General features: G+C 38.0%; 2 protein-coding genes across 3 annotated transcripts in view; both read right to left on the bottom strand.

The window, feature by feature from the left end:
* pex14 (peroxisomal biogenesis factor 14) overlaps positions 1 to 6,556 on the bottom strand; it is a 114,148-nt gene extending 107,592 nt beyond the window's left edge. For both annotated transcript variants that reach the window (XM_053482695.1, XM_053482696.1), the window contains exon 1: positions 6,422 to 6,556. In XM_053482695.1, coding sequence (XP_053338670.1) covers positions 6,422 to 6,448 — 27 coding nt within the window. In that variant the 5' untranslated portion in view covers positions 6,449 to 6,556. The remainder of the gene's footprint in view (positions 1 to 6,421) is intronic.
* Positions 6,557 to 9,144: 2,588 nt separating this feature from the next.
* LOC128510617 (acidic mammalian chitinase-like) lies at positions 9,145 to 12,322 on the bottom strand. Its single transcript, XM_053483036.1, has 11 exons — positions 12,258 to 12,322; positions 12,104 to 12,133; positions 11,807 to 12,011; positions 11,632 to 11,688; positions 11,387 to 11,552; positions 10,993 to 11,117; positions 10,781 to 10,904; positions 10,317 to 10,502; positions 10,115 to 10,234; positions 9,840 to 9,981; positions 9,145 to 9,704 (listed from the first exon to the last, which is right to left on the bottom strand). Exons 1-11 carry the CDS (start codon positions 12,280 to 12,282, stop codon positions 9,385 to 9,387), a joined length of 1,500 nt encoding a protein of 499 aa, XP_053339011.1. The 5' UTR covers positions 12,283 to 12,322; the 3' UTR covers positions 9,145 to 9,384.
* Between the last annotated feature and the right edge of the window lie 605 nt (positions 12,323 to 12,927).

The raw sequence follows: 12,927 nt of genomic DNA, 5'->3' as shown, positions 1-12,927 counted from the left end.
ATATATAAACAATCAATCACATCATTGCAACTTGGCAGTAGAATACTGTAATATTGAACAACCTGAGACAACTGCACATGAACTGTACATAGATATAGTATAGTATTGTATAGAACGGTATAGTAGAGTATAGTATAGTGTAGTGTAGTATAGTATAGTGTAGTATAGCATAGTATAGTGTAGTGTAGTGTAGTGTAGTGTAGTATGGTATAGTATAGTATGGTGTAGTGTAGTATCGTATTATATATTATTTAATTACGGAACAGTTAATTATTATATATTATAGTGTAGTATAGAATAGTACAGTGAACACTCGGATTGCGAGTAACGCAGTTTGTGTTCCGCAAGACGAGCAAAGATTTTTAATAAATTTTGACTTGAAAAACGAACAAGTCTTGGTTTACGAGTACCGAGTATTATGTATCACGCATACGCTTCTTGTTTTGATGCCGAGCATCACTTGATCACAACTGAGCCAACTGTTTTTCTCTCCCTTGTGCTCCGGAATGGTGCATAATCGTCTTCCCTGAACAGACACAGACACACACACACTCTTTCTCTCTGCTTTACACAGAAACACTGCTCTGAAAAGGAATTTTCTTAGTGTGTCGCTCAATCTAGTGTCATTAGAGAGATTTCTTGCTTATTTTCAGATAAAGCAGTGTTTCCGTTGTGTGCGCGCGCGTGTGTGTGTGTGTGTGTGTGTGTGTGTGTGTGTGTGTGTGTGTGTGAGAAAGGAGTGAAGGAAGGGTAACTGTGTAAGACGAGAAGGGGGAGAGGGGACCTTACTTTAGATTCATACACACACACACAGCGCCTGCACGCACAAACGGAAACACTTATCTGTTGGGATTTATTTTTACTTTTTTTAAAGTAAATTTCAGGTTAATTTGTTTTATTTTTACTTAATATTTTGTGTTAATTATTTTTATGCATTTATTTTTTTAGGCTGTGGGACAAATAATTTGAGTTTTCATTATTTCTTATGGGGAAATTTGGTTTTCGAGTGTTTTGGAATACGAGCCCACTTCTGGAACGAATTATGCTCGTAATCCAAGATTCCACTGTTTAGTGTAGTGTAGTATAGTGTAGTGTAGTGTAACAAAGGATGGTGGGGAGTTGCATAACTCACTGGACAGGGACAATAAAGGAATTAAACTCAATTAAATTCAATTTATGGTAATTCACCCTGTCTCCACCAGGGGCACTGTATCATGAATCACTGTATTTTGGGGCTTGTTCTCTGACCCAAGCCCCAAAATCTGTAATATGCGAAAAAATAATTTCATGTACACTTACATATATATGATGAATAAATAGTGAAAAAGAAAGTAGACTGTAAGCAGTCCGGTGTTTCCGAAAGTAATCAGTGAGACTTGATTCGAATAGGTCATTAAGCGAACATAAAGAGGCCAGATTTTGAGGAGGTTTAAACATGTTTAGAGAAGAGATTGTAAATATAATCGGTAGAAGGATGCTGAGGTTGGAACTGCCAGGCAGGAGGTCTGGAAGACCAAAGAGGAGGTTTATGGATGCAGTGGGAGAGGACAAGAAGTCAGGTCGTGTGAGAGAAGAGGATGCAGAGGATAGGGTTAGGTGGAGGCAGATGATTCGCTATGGCGACCCCTGAAAGGAAACAGCCCAAAGAAGAAGAAGAAGAAGAAGAAGAAGAAAAAGAAGAAATGACCTGCATTGTCGAGGTTATCAAATCTCATTAGGTAATAAATTTTAGTTTTGTTAAATTTTAAATAATGTCTAGACACAAATCACAGAGGCTGTAAAAATCTCACTTTAAACAATTTCACTGTTTGTTTATTAGACTGGTATCTTTAAAATGACTAAATTCTAAGCACCCAACAGCTTTGTTTTTCCTCCACAATTTGAGATACAAGCATGTTACTGTATAATTTATTTATTTTCAAAAATCACAAAATTGTGTTAATGTAACTAAGTATTGTGTAACGTGTAAAGCTTTACAGTGCATTTAAAAAATGATCATATTAATTAAATGAAAGCGACACTCGTATATTCTGGGCTCAATACATGTGAAGTGCAATATTTCAAGCCTTTTTTGTTTTAATTTTGATGATTATGGCTTACAGACTGAAAGGGAAAGAAGAAGATGGCTTACAGCTCAGGAAAATTAAAAATCCGGTATCTCAAAAATATTAAACTATTTCCTAAGACTAATAAAAAAAAAAAAAAAACGGAAAGCATTAACTAAAAAAAAATTATGTTTATTTATGGACTCCATACTTGTTTGGGGCTCCTTTATCACAAATTACAAATGCGGCATGGCATGGAGGTGATCAGCCTGTGGCACTGCTGAGGGTATTACTGAAGATCAAGTTGCTTTGATAGCTGTTTTTTAGTTGTTTTGACAAATCATTTAGTGATGGTTTTGAAGCTGTTGGCAGGTGCTACTGTAAGTCTTGCTGAAAATGTTAATCTACATCTCCATAAAGCTTGCCAGCAAATGAAAGCAGACAGGTCACCTGGTAGACGACTGGGCAGATTTTAAGCAGGATAAAACACAGTGGACCAACGCTATCAGATGATATGGCACCCCAAATCAGCCCAGACTGTGGAAACTTCACACTGGATTGAAACAACTTGGATTCTATGCCTCTTCACTCTTCCTCCGGACACTGGGAACTTGATTTTGAAAATGTACTTTTATCTAAAAAGAGGACTTTGAGTCGGCCTCACGAGTTTCAATGAATCAGTCAGGGAGCACAATGATAGAAAATGTCTGTCCTGTAAAGCTGTCCTGATGGTGAATAATCCTAATTTTGAAAAAATCCCTAAACAAAACACAGTTCACAGTCCAGACAAAAATGGCGTCCAAAACACAGTGGAAAACAGCTCAGACAAAAATGGCATCCAGGACTCCCCTCGAGATTTAAAGGCCGGAGATAACACTGTTACGTTTCACTGTGAGATTTATTTACTTAGGCGCGATTACAGTGTTTGGCCACATGATGGCAGTGTGGATAGTCAAGTGGATTGGTATGCTTTTTATCGTATGTCCGTGTCAAAGCCGTATAATACTCGGACTTAAGAACAAATCTGACTTACAAACGCGCTCCTAGAACAGAACTTGTTCGGAAGTCGGGGACCAGTATTAAAATGTAACATCATGAAAATTGGTTTCTGTTGCAACACTCGGATGTCCGTGCACTCGGAACAGAATCGGTTATACCCAAGGCTCATGGCTGATCAAGCTGAAAACGCTTGAAAAAGAATCACGATTGATAATTGAATTAATTTTTTCCTTCAATCTCTAATACAACAAACATTTAAAATACACTGGAAGGTCTTTAAAAATTGTAATAACATTTTTTGTGAAATCTTTAAGGAGACCTTGATTTAGCTTTTTTTTGGGGGGGGGCGGGGGGATAGGGGTTAAAACTTCAGTGGGTTCAGCATCAATCATTTTTACTGTGTTTCACTGTCTTTGTAGATGATCTTTATTACACATCGACAATGAAGCTTTTCAGTGCCAGAAGATTTACATTTAGAGCTTTAACTCTGCTTATTGGAAAGCGCCAACACTAGAGGGACTATCGAAAGCATCCTGAGCAGATGCATCACTGTCTGGTTTGGGAATTATGCCATATCGGACCGCAAGACCGTACAGCGTATAATGGGGACAGCAGAGAAAATCATTGGGGTCTCTCTTGCCTCTATTGAAGACATCTACACCACACGCTGCATCAGCAAAGCCACCAGCATTGTGGCTAATTGGCCACACCCTTCACACAGACTCTTTACCCTCCTGCCAGCTGGAAAAAGGTACTGAAGAAATTGGATACACACATCCAGACTGTGTAACAGCTTTTTCCCACAAGCTATTCGACTGCTCAATAAAAAGGGACTGGACTGATTAAAAAATAAATAAATAAATAAAACACACACACACACACACACACACACACACACACTATCACTCCTCCCACTACCTCAACTCATTACTAAAAAGTAATTGTGAAATGTCATGTTGTCGCATTGTCACTTTGTCGCTCTTGTTTGCTTTGCACATTTGCACATGCACTTTATGTTGTCTCTTTTGTAAAAAAAAAAAAAAAAAAAAAAGGAAAAAGAAAATAGTTAATCTGTTAACTTAAAATATCAATCTGTCTTGTCACAACTAGTCAGCTAATTAGGTTTCTTAGTTAGCTAGGTACTTCCTGTTAATTTATGTTGTATGTAGCACCTTGGTCCTGGAGTACCGTTGTTTTGTTTCACGGTGTACTGAACTGTATATGGTTGAAGTGACAATAAAAGCCTACTTGAACTTGACTTGACTAGAGACTCCTTCCACTTCACTATACCAATAATTATACATCTTATCTTACCATAGGGGTAAATGTGGACTAAAATAACCTGAATGTATGATAGATGGCAAAAGTCTAACTATAACATTAATAGTGTTATAATATTAGAAGAGTCAAACCAGGACCTTTTATCGTGCAGAATAAAACAACACGGTTATGAAAAAAATCTATTTATTTCTCTATATAATCCCCTGCTACACTAATGCACTTAACCCAGAGTTTCACAAACGCTTAGATACCATCAAGGTAGAAAGTTTTCTCAGGATGCCGGAGCCATGATAGGACTGTCTGCTCCACAAAGCCTTAGCCTTCCGGGAATTCCTTTAATGCCCTAAACATGTTGAAATGGCTTGGAGCGAGGTAAGGACTGTACAGAGGATGTGGCAATAACTCTCAGCCGAGTTTCTGTAATGTGTAAGTGGTGTTCATGAATGTGTTTGTATGGAATGTGAATGTGTATAAATCAAAATGGTCAGATAGTACTACTCATATGTCAAAACAATACTAGTTTATCAAGTTAAAATTTATTTTCAAATTTTGCTCGTCTTGCAAAACACTTGCAATCCAAGTTACTCACAATCCAAGGCTTCACTGTATTAAAGTTAAATGAAACTGTAAAGATGAAATGAAGTAAACAAGGCGTTAAATGAAACTTTTCTATATCCTCTCCTTCCCATTGATTGTTATAGGGTTGGAACGATTCCATAGGTAACTCGAGTAAAAAAAGAAAAATGGGGCCTCCAAGTGGCGCAGTGATAAAGTGCTCGCCCTATCATCCAAAGATCGCTGGTTCGATTCCCGAGTGATGCTGTAACCTCTCACAGTCTGGAGAGAGCTGATTGGCCGAGCTCTCTTAAAGGGGAGGGATGAGAGGTACTTCGTGCTCCCACATTAATCACAGCTCTATAGCCAATCGTGTGCAAGCTCACGCAAGCCAAAGGAGTGGATAGCGCTGTCCTCCGAGTGTGTTACACCGCCCCCAATGGTGTGTGAGCAAGCAGTTCGAAAAGATGCGGTCGGCTGGTGTCACGTGGTTCTGAGGAAACCAATGTTTTTGCACAATTATTTGCTTGGCGTGACACAGTGCGATTCCGGATGCAATTATTTTTGATGAAATGCTGTATGCATTTTAAAAATAAAAGCTGTTTTTTTTTAAAAAGAAAAGCAATTAACCTTTGTTTCTCTTATATATTTTACATTGCTGTTTAATTAAGCAAAAGTACAAAAGTAGATTTAAAATCTTTCAGTGAAGTAGGTACATTTTGTACAATTTCCTCATATTTAGCCTCCGATCCTGTGGAAACTAACACCATGTACAGTAATGTCACACCAAACAATATTTTGTGAAATTACAGTTAAGGGGTTCATCATCATTGCAGGCAGACATGTACATGGGCTTCAACCTGAAATAATATTCATTATTCACGTGGACATTATATTAACATTAATATTAACATTTCGTGACTGAGCTCTGCCTCTGGTCTAATCTGGGTCTTTTTGCTAACGTGCGCATTGACATGAACCTGTTACCTTTGCACCGGAAGTGATTCAAAGCCGCTGTCATAGAGATTAATCAACAGCTTCTGCCTAATCAGACTCAAGGATGCAATAGAAATATGTCATTATAACATAAGATGAACATTATTGAAAGATCATATAGGAAGTTGTACAGTAAGGTCGGTCACACAGGACCGAGAGCAAAGTTTTGTGTGTGTGTTTTGGTTGGATAAACCCAACAGTGTGCCTCTTAGCCTGTTAGCACGCTAGCTGTCAGAGCCATCAACTCTGAGCTGTGCTAAGCTATCAGAGAATGCACGCGCAGCTTTGTATTATTAGCTAGCTTCTGTATCCACAGAAACCGGGACCAGTGCATCTGTCCACACGTGACGAAAAAAAACACTGCGGTTTATCTCAATGAGTGTTAGTAGCACCGCTGCCTGGCCCACACCTGTCAGACACAGCTAGCCGAGATTAAAGTGCGCTAAAAACTTTTTTGGTAATGCTTAAGTGTCGTTAGGATTTGGCGAAATACGCGTACAAGGCTGACGCGCTGAAAGTTCACAACATGCGTTTAATAAACTAACCTGCTCTGCCTGCTCCGAGGATGCCATCTTCCCCTCCAGCCTGTGCAGATAGAGAGCTGGGAAACAAGCCCAAGAGTCAGACTGATGTAGCAGCGATTACTCAAGCCTGAAATAGGGCGAATAGTCGATCCAGAGCCGCGAGGGTGTGCGTATACACCGGGTTTTACGGTAACCCTAGAGATTAGGAGCATGGGAATCACCAGTCAAATCCCGATGCGATATTATCACAATAACTCGGTGCTGTTTTCATTAAAATTCTATAATTCTATAAATATCACGATTTTTAAACATCTTGATTCAATATTATATTTTTCTATGTAGCACGTTTCCTATGACAGTAGTTTTCTCACAAAACCAAGAGCAGCATTTAAACAATACAAACCCACTTCAAATACAAAAGTTTAATATTTAACTTTAAATCAAATTAAGCTGTAAAGCTTTTATTTAACTGAGCAGCACATATCTTTACGTCATCCACAATTATTATTATTATTATTATTATTATTATTATTATTTATTACATAAACATGTAAGAATAGTGCAGATTTTATAAAGAAAATATAGAGATTAATCGCTAACAGAGTTTTTTTTAATAATGTAACACAATAAAAATGCGGTCCTGTTGTGACCTGTTTTTTTTTTAAGTCTATTTTTGGCTATTTTGGAGTCAGTGTGGCAATACATGAATCCCCACACAAAAGAATCATGTTTCATAACTGAATTAATTTTTCCCCCATCTCTACTAGTGGCGTTTGGTTTATGGTGTCCAGCTGTTCAGTAAAAACAATACATTCATTCATCTTCTATATCAGTTATTCTGTACAGGGTCTCAAAGGAGCTAGGGCCGACTGTAGGCATCAGGCCAATCCATCACTTATCACAAACATGCTATGGAGACTTCGGGAACAGTATAATTTTTGGCTTGATGCAGGAATCGAACCTGGACCATGGAGGTACAAGGCGAAATTGCTAACCCACTTAGAAACTGTGTCACCAAAAACCATACACAACAGTACACTACACTAAGTCCACAACAACATCTCTGACATTACTGATCATCGTTTAGAAACTAAATGCACATATTACTTTATAACTTGTGTTCATTTTCCATGAATATATCCTGCTCTATGCTCCTCTCACAGTGCTCCAAAAAAGAAAAGAATTTCCAGATGTTGCAACTGGTAGACTTAGTACTATGTTCAACTGAAATGGACATAAAACAGAATAGTAATATGTGTATTGTTCTTTCATTAAGTGAACATTTGAGGGTTGGGAAGAGTGAAAGAGAGAGAGAGAGAGAGAGAGAGAGAGAGAGAGAGAGAGAATGTTGCAAAAAGATAGCAGATAAAGACTTTTTATTAAAATGTATATAAAAATCAAGACCAGAAATTTCCACCTGTAACATTAATATTGTTTATAATATTAAGAGGGGCGTTCAAGTTTAACTAGGCTTTTTGATTGTACATAATAACAGAGCACAGTTGGGAGAATAAAAACTCCCTTTATTCCTCTCTATATAATCTAATCCCCTCTCAGACTCCCTGCTTCATGTCCAAAATGCTAGCCTCCCAGGAACTCCTTTAATGGCCCAAATATATGGACATTATATATGGAGATGGTTTGAAGCAAGGCCAGGACTGTACAGTGGATGTGGCAATAACTCCCAGCCAAGTGTTCCTGTAATGTGCAAGTGGTATTGATATGGCTTTTATTTGATTAGTCAGTTACATTCTTTATTATACTGTTGTTATTTCAGTGTAAACTCTCACCATCCATTTTTAATAGGAACACCTGTACCCCTGATCATTTGTACAAGTATCCAATCAACCAAATCATATGGGAGCAGCACACTGCATAAAATCAGGTAGATGCAGGTAAATATCTTCAGTTAATGGTCACAATAAGCTTTAGAGTGGAGAAAAAGTGTGATCTCTATGACATGGATGTTCCTGCCAGATGGGCTGATTTGAGCATTTTATAAACTGATGATCTCAGAAACTCCTGGGATTTTCACAGATAACTGTCTCTAGAATTTACACCATTTTCTAGAATGGTTAAACATACTGTAAAAAAAACAAACAAACAAACAAACAAACAAAAAACCCACCCTGTGTTCAGGGGGACTGCAGGCTTGAACTTTGATCAGTTATCCAGCCTTAAACTTTGAGCCACAACTCAATGTCTGGTTCTAATGTATGTCTGTGTCACAGGTAGTATTAATAAGCATTTTACTGCACGTCATACTGTGTGGGTGTGTGTGTGTGAAACAAAGGAAATTATAATTTGAATTTAGGTTTGAATATAATTTGGTTTGGCTAAGCACAGACTGGATTGACCTGGTTCTGTAAAAAGTGGAATAGAACTGAGATGCCTGCAAAATAAGGATTGGATGATCAAGCTATTAAATAGGAGATGCCAAGCTGGGCTTCAAACATTCTGATATTAAATATTGGACTCCTAAGGGACTACTAAACTCTCTCTTGATGAATACCGGTGTGGTACCCTTAAAGATGCTTTTTTTACACAGCATGCATGGTGTGTACATTAAAGTCTTAGTCTAAAATAGTTAATTTATGTGATTTACATTAATTATACTGTTAAACTTCTATTTTTTATTTTTTTTGCAGAGAGTGCATAAGGTGTGTATTTACAGTAAATATCTAAATTTTCTCAGTACTCTCTTTGAAGGAAACTTCAGAAATGAAACTAATGAAAAAAGCAGAGCCAATTCATAAGCTTTATTACAGATGATTAAACAGCCCTGAGCACAAAGAAAGTGAACAGTGATGCTTCATAAATCTAAGCAGCTTTTAGGTTATGATTCCAGGATTTCCCACCTATCACACAACAACATCTTACAGCGAATCACACTGTTATTCTTTTATTAAGATGGTACCCTTCCAGAAAATAGAGAAATCATAACAGCAGGGTGAAGATAGCAAGTTAATAAACGTATTGAGCCTTTAGCTCCAGTTGCAGCAAGAGCAGCTTGTGTCAAACACCAGGCCAGTGGCACATTGCTGGAAATAAGTCTGACCTGCGTTGCACTCGTAGAACTTGTTGCTTTTGGCAGCAAATGGGTACAGACCACTGGCTTTGCCAGCACAGAAGGAGCTGTTCATCCCACTTGTGCCTCCACTGCTGGAGCTTCCACTGCTGGAACTTCCACCGCTGGAGCTTCCACTGCTTGAGCTTCCTCCATTAGAACTGCCTCCACTGGCACTAGCGGTTGTGGTGCTCACTCCTGGTATTGGGGGAAGTGGAGTTGCAGGAGGACTGCAAGCTTAAAAGAGAACAGACTATTACATTAATAATCCAGTGTTTGACACTAAATACTTAACTGCTCATTTATAACAGGTTAAGTAAAAAGAAGATTATGGATACTGCTGTTATTAATCCTGTAGAATGCAATTCTCACTTTGTTGGTCCAGGTTCAAGGCCTTGTGAAGCACGTTAATCAGAGGGTATTTGCCCTGGTTACAGAAAGTGCCCAGAAAGTCATCCATGTCAATGGTCCACACCATAGCACCACCAAAGTTGCTTTTCATCAGCCACTGGGCCTGCAGAGACATTTTTTAAAAACATGCTTTATTTTTATGTTTTGCTAATTAAACATGCATACAGTACATCGACACACTGCAAAGTCCATACATGGTATTGACATGAGGTTAAACTAAACATAATGATAATTACCTTAATCTGAAAACTCTTGATATTGTCATAGCCAACCCACTGATTTCCCTGATAGGCATATGGCACATCTTGTTGAGAGTTCCACACCTCAGTTGCGCCCCCTTGCAGGAAGGTACAGATCTACCAGGCAAAAAAAAAAAAAGTTTAAAGCAACTGTGGAATGAAAGAAAAATGTTTGAAGTACACCAGTGGCTCAATGTACCTCAAAATATGCCAATTCCCCAGCTTCCTGAGTGTATTTTCCTGCCGTTCCAGCTCCGGAGATCGGAGCTCCAATTCCATGGTTGGCTGGGTTTGACAATGTAAAAGTGTTTCCATAGGTGGGGAATCCAACAAGAAGTTTCTCTGCAGGAGCACCATTGTTCATCCAGTAATTCATGGCATAGTCCTGATAAGTGCCATCAAATTAGCAGAAGTAACATTATTGTCATACCAAACCTAAACACAGCAATACTAATCCTTTACTGTAGGCACCACTAAGACTAAGACTAAGGCTTCATCAGTTTGTATAGCATGAACATCAACAAATGATGTCAAAAGTTTAAACATACAAACTGCTTACTTTGAATGTTCAGCAGCTTACCACTGTGACTCTGATTAAAAAACTTTTATTTTCTTTAATCAGAATGTTGCTTGGCTTATTAACATGCCTTATTATTAACATACCACATTAAAGTAAACGTAAGATCCACTGTCGAAAGAATCCCTGTACAAGGGGCTGCACTCTCCTGTAAAAGGATCCCATGATCCATGCATGTCATAGGACATAACATTAATCATGTCCAGTGATCTGGATGAGGAGAGGATCATAAATAAGATTGAACATATCAGGTACCAACAGTTTAATATATACTTTTGGGGAAGTGGTCTTGACCTACTGTCCAAGCTGAGGAATCTGGTAAGCAGTCTCAATTGTGCCTCGGCCTGATGAGACAGCAGCAGACATCAGCAGTCGGGCTCTGTTGGTTTGCTTGGCCTCTGCCTCAAATGCAGCCCTCATTTCCTTTTCACAGATGCATAAAGAAATACAGGAACACAATGCTTAGAGATGGTGTTCGATTATCAGTCAAAAGTTTGGACACACCTTTTAATCTTTAGTTCAAAGATTATTGCATATTTTGGATGGAATCAGGAAATAAAGATCAGGAAAGACAATGGAATTAGAAGGTGTATCGAAACGTTTGGCTGACACTTTATATACTGTATATAATTCAAAGAAATGCATCACTGCTAATATCTACGAATTTTTATTTTGAAACATCTGATACCCACAGCTAACAGAACAGAGAACAGTTGCTGATCTTGTGGTGGGCTTCCCCTGTTCGCTGGGTACTCCCAGTCAATATCCAATCCATCAAATTCATACTTCCTCAGAAAAACAATTACAGAATTGATGAACGTCTGGCGGTTGGCAGAACTGGCTACCATGGCAGAAAATCTAGTGGGAAGATGGAGAACCTAGTTAAGTTTGACATGCCGTAGAATTTGAACTTTTCTGTAAGTAATTAACTCCTTACCCTGAAGAGCCAAAGTTCCACCCACCAACTGACAGCAAAGTTTTCAAGTTGCCGTTTCTGTAAATATGTTTGAGACACAAAGGAGGACATTAAAGTACATTACAATTCCGTTTATAACATTAAGTATACAGTATGTGAGTCAAAGTGTGATATTGTAACAGAAGAACACACTCACTTGTCCTTCAGGGCATTGAATTGGCTGTAGAGCTCCACATCATTCCACTCATATGTGGCAATTTTGTAATCATTGGTCATGGTGGCAAAAGCATAGAGGAGATGGGTACACAGGCAAGGGTCGATGTCATTGGGCATGTAAATGGTGGGAGGGGGGCGATACTGTGCCCAGTTGGTGAAGTAGCATGATAAAATGTAGGCTGAGCCTGTACAAAACAGCAGCGAATTTATGTCAATTTGTCTTATGTCACTTGTTGGTTCTGGGGTAAAAAAAAATTGCTCACACCAACATACTTACCAAGCTGCATATGAAGCAGCAGGGCCAATGCTAGGTACACAATGCGAGAAAGAAAGAGACAGGCAAACTTGTTATCTTGGTTTATCTTGGATGTTTTAAGCATCTTAACACTCAGATATATCTAAAGTGAATTTTTTAAGGGTAAATTACTTACCTGAAACCAGGACTACCTTCCCCATCGTTACTGTGTACAAGGGGTGTGACACGAAGCCTGCCCTTTTAAATACCCACAGTTGACCGTGAAACTCTTAAACCATGGCAGAGGTAGTGTTTAAAGTAGATAGCAGATAGTAAAGGGCACTTAAGATGACCAAAATGCCTGCCAAAAAATAAAAACACTCTTACTATTTATCATAATTCATGTACACTTATACCAGTGCAAACAATAATGGTTTGTAGCTGTAATGCAGAGTTTTTCAAGAACTTTAGAATGGTGAATAGATGCATGCATATATGTACAGTATATAGAGTCAGCCCAAAAAATGTATACACACTTCAGGAAAAAAAAGTATAAATATTTTAATACTAAATGTATTGCTATATGTTCTACATTATTGAATATACAGTTTATGATAATACTATGATAATTATATGATAATATTATTTATACTAAATTAATATAATATACATCATACTATTTTTCTTTTCTCAAAGTTCTTTTGTATGACTTTGTATATTGTGGACAGACATTTATATTCAATATATTATTATATAGATATATTTATAATAACTAATACAGCGCTTCACAAAAAATCAATTCATTAATTTATATAGTGCATCTTTATTGTAAAGGATGTACGTTTATTGTCTGTACTTTTTGACAT

This window comes from Clarias gariepinus, chromosome 22 (assembly GCF_024256425.1).
Source record: "Clarias gariepinus isolate MV-2021 ecotype Netherlands chromosome 22, CGAR_prim_01v2, whole genome shotgun sequence".
NCBI classification, from domain to species: domain Eukaryota; kingdom Metazoa; phylum Chordata; class Actinopteri; order Siluriformes; family Clariidae; genus Clarias; species Clarias gariepinus.
The sequence above is the reverse complement of the archived record's forward strand: the minus strand, read 5'-3'. Positions and strand labels throughout refer to the sequence as shown.

Coding starts and splice junctions, on each gene's coding strand:
- LOC128510617 (XM_053483036.1), bottom strand. CDS start 12,282: ATGGGGAAGGTAGTCCTGGTTTCAG. Junction 11,118..11,386: donor TGTTCTCTGTTCTGTTAGCT/GTGGGTATCAGA, acceptor ATCTGTGAAAAG/GAAATGAGGGCTGCATTTGA. Junction 9,982..10,114: donor TCAAGAGTTTTCAGATTAAG/GTAATTATCATT, acceptor ATGTCTCTGCAG/GCCCAGTGGCTGATGAAAAG.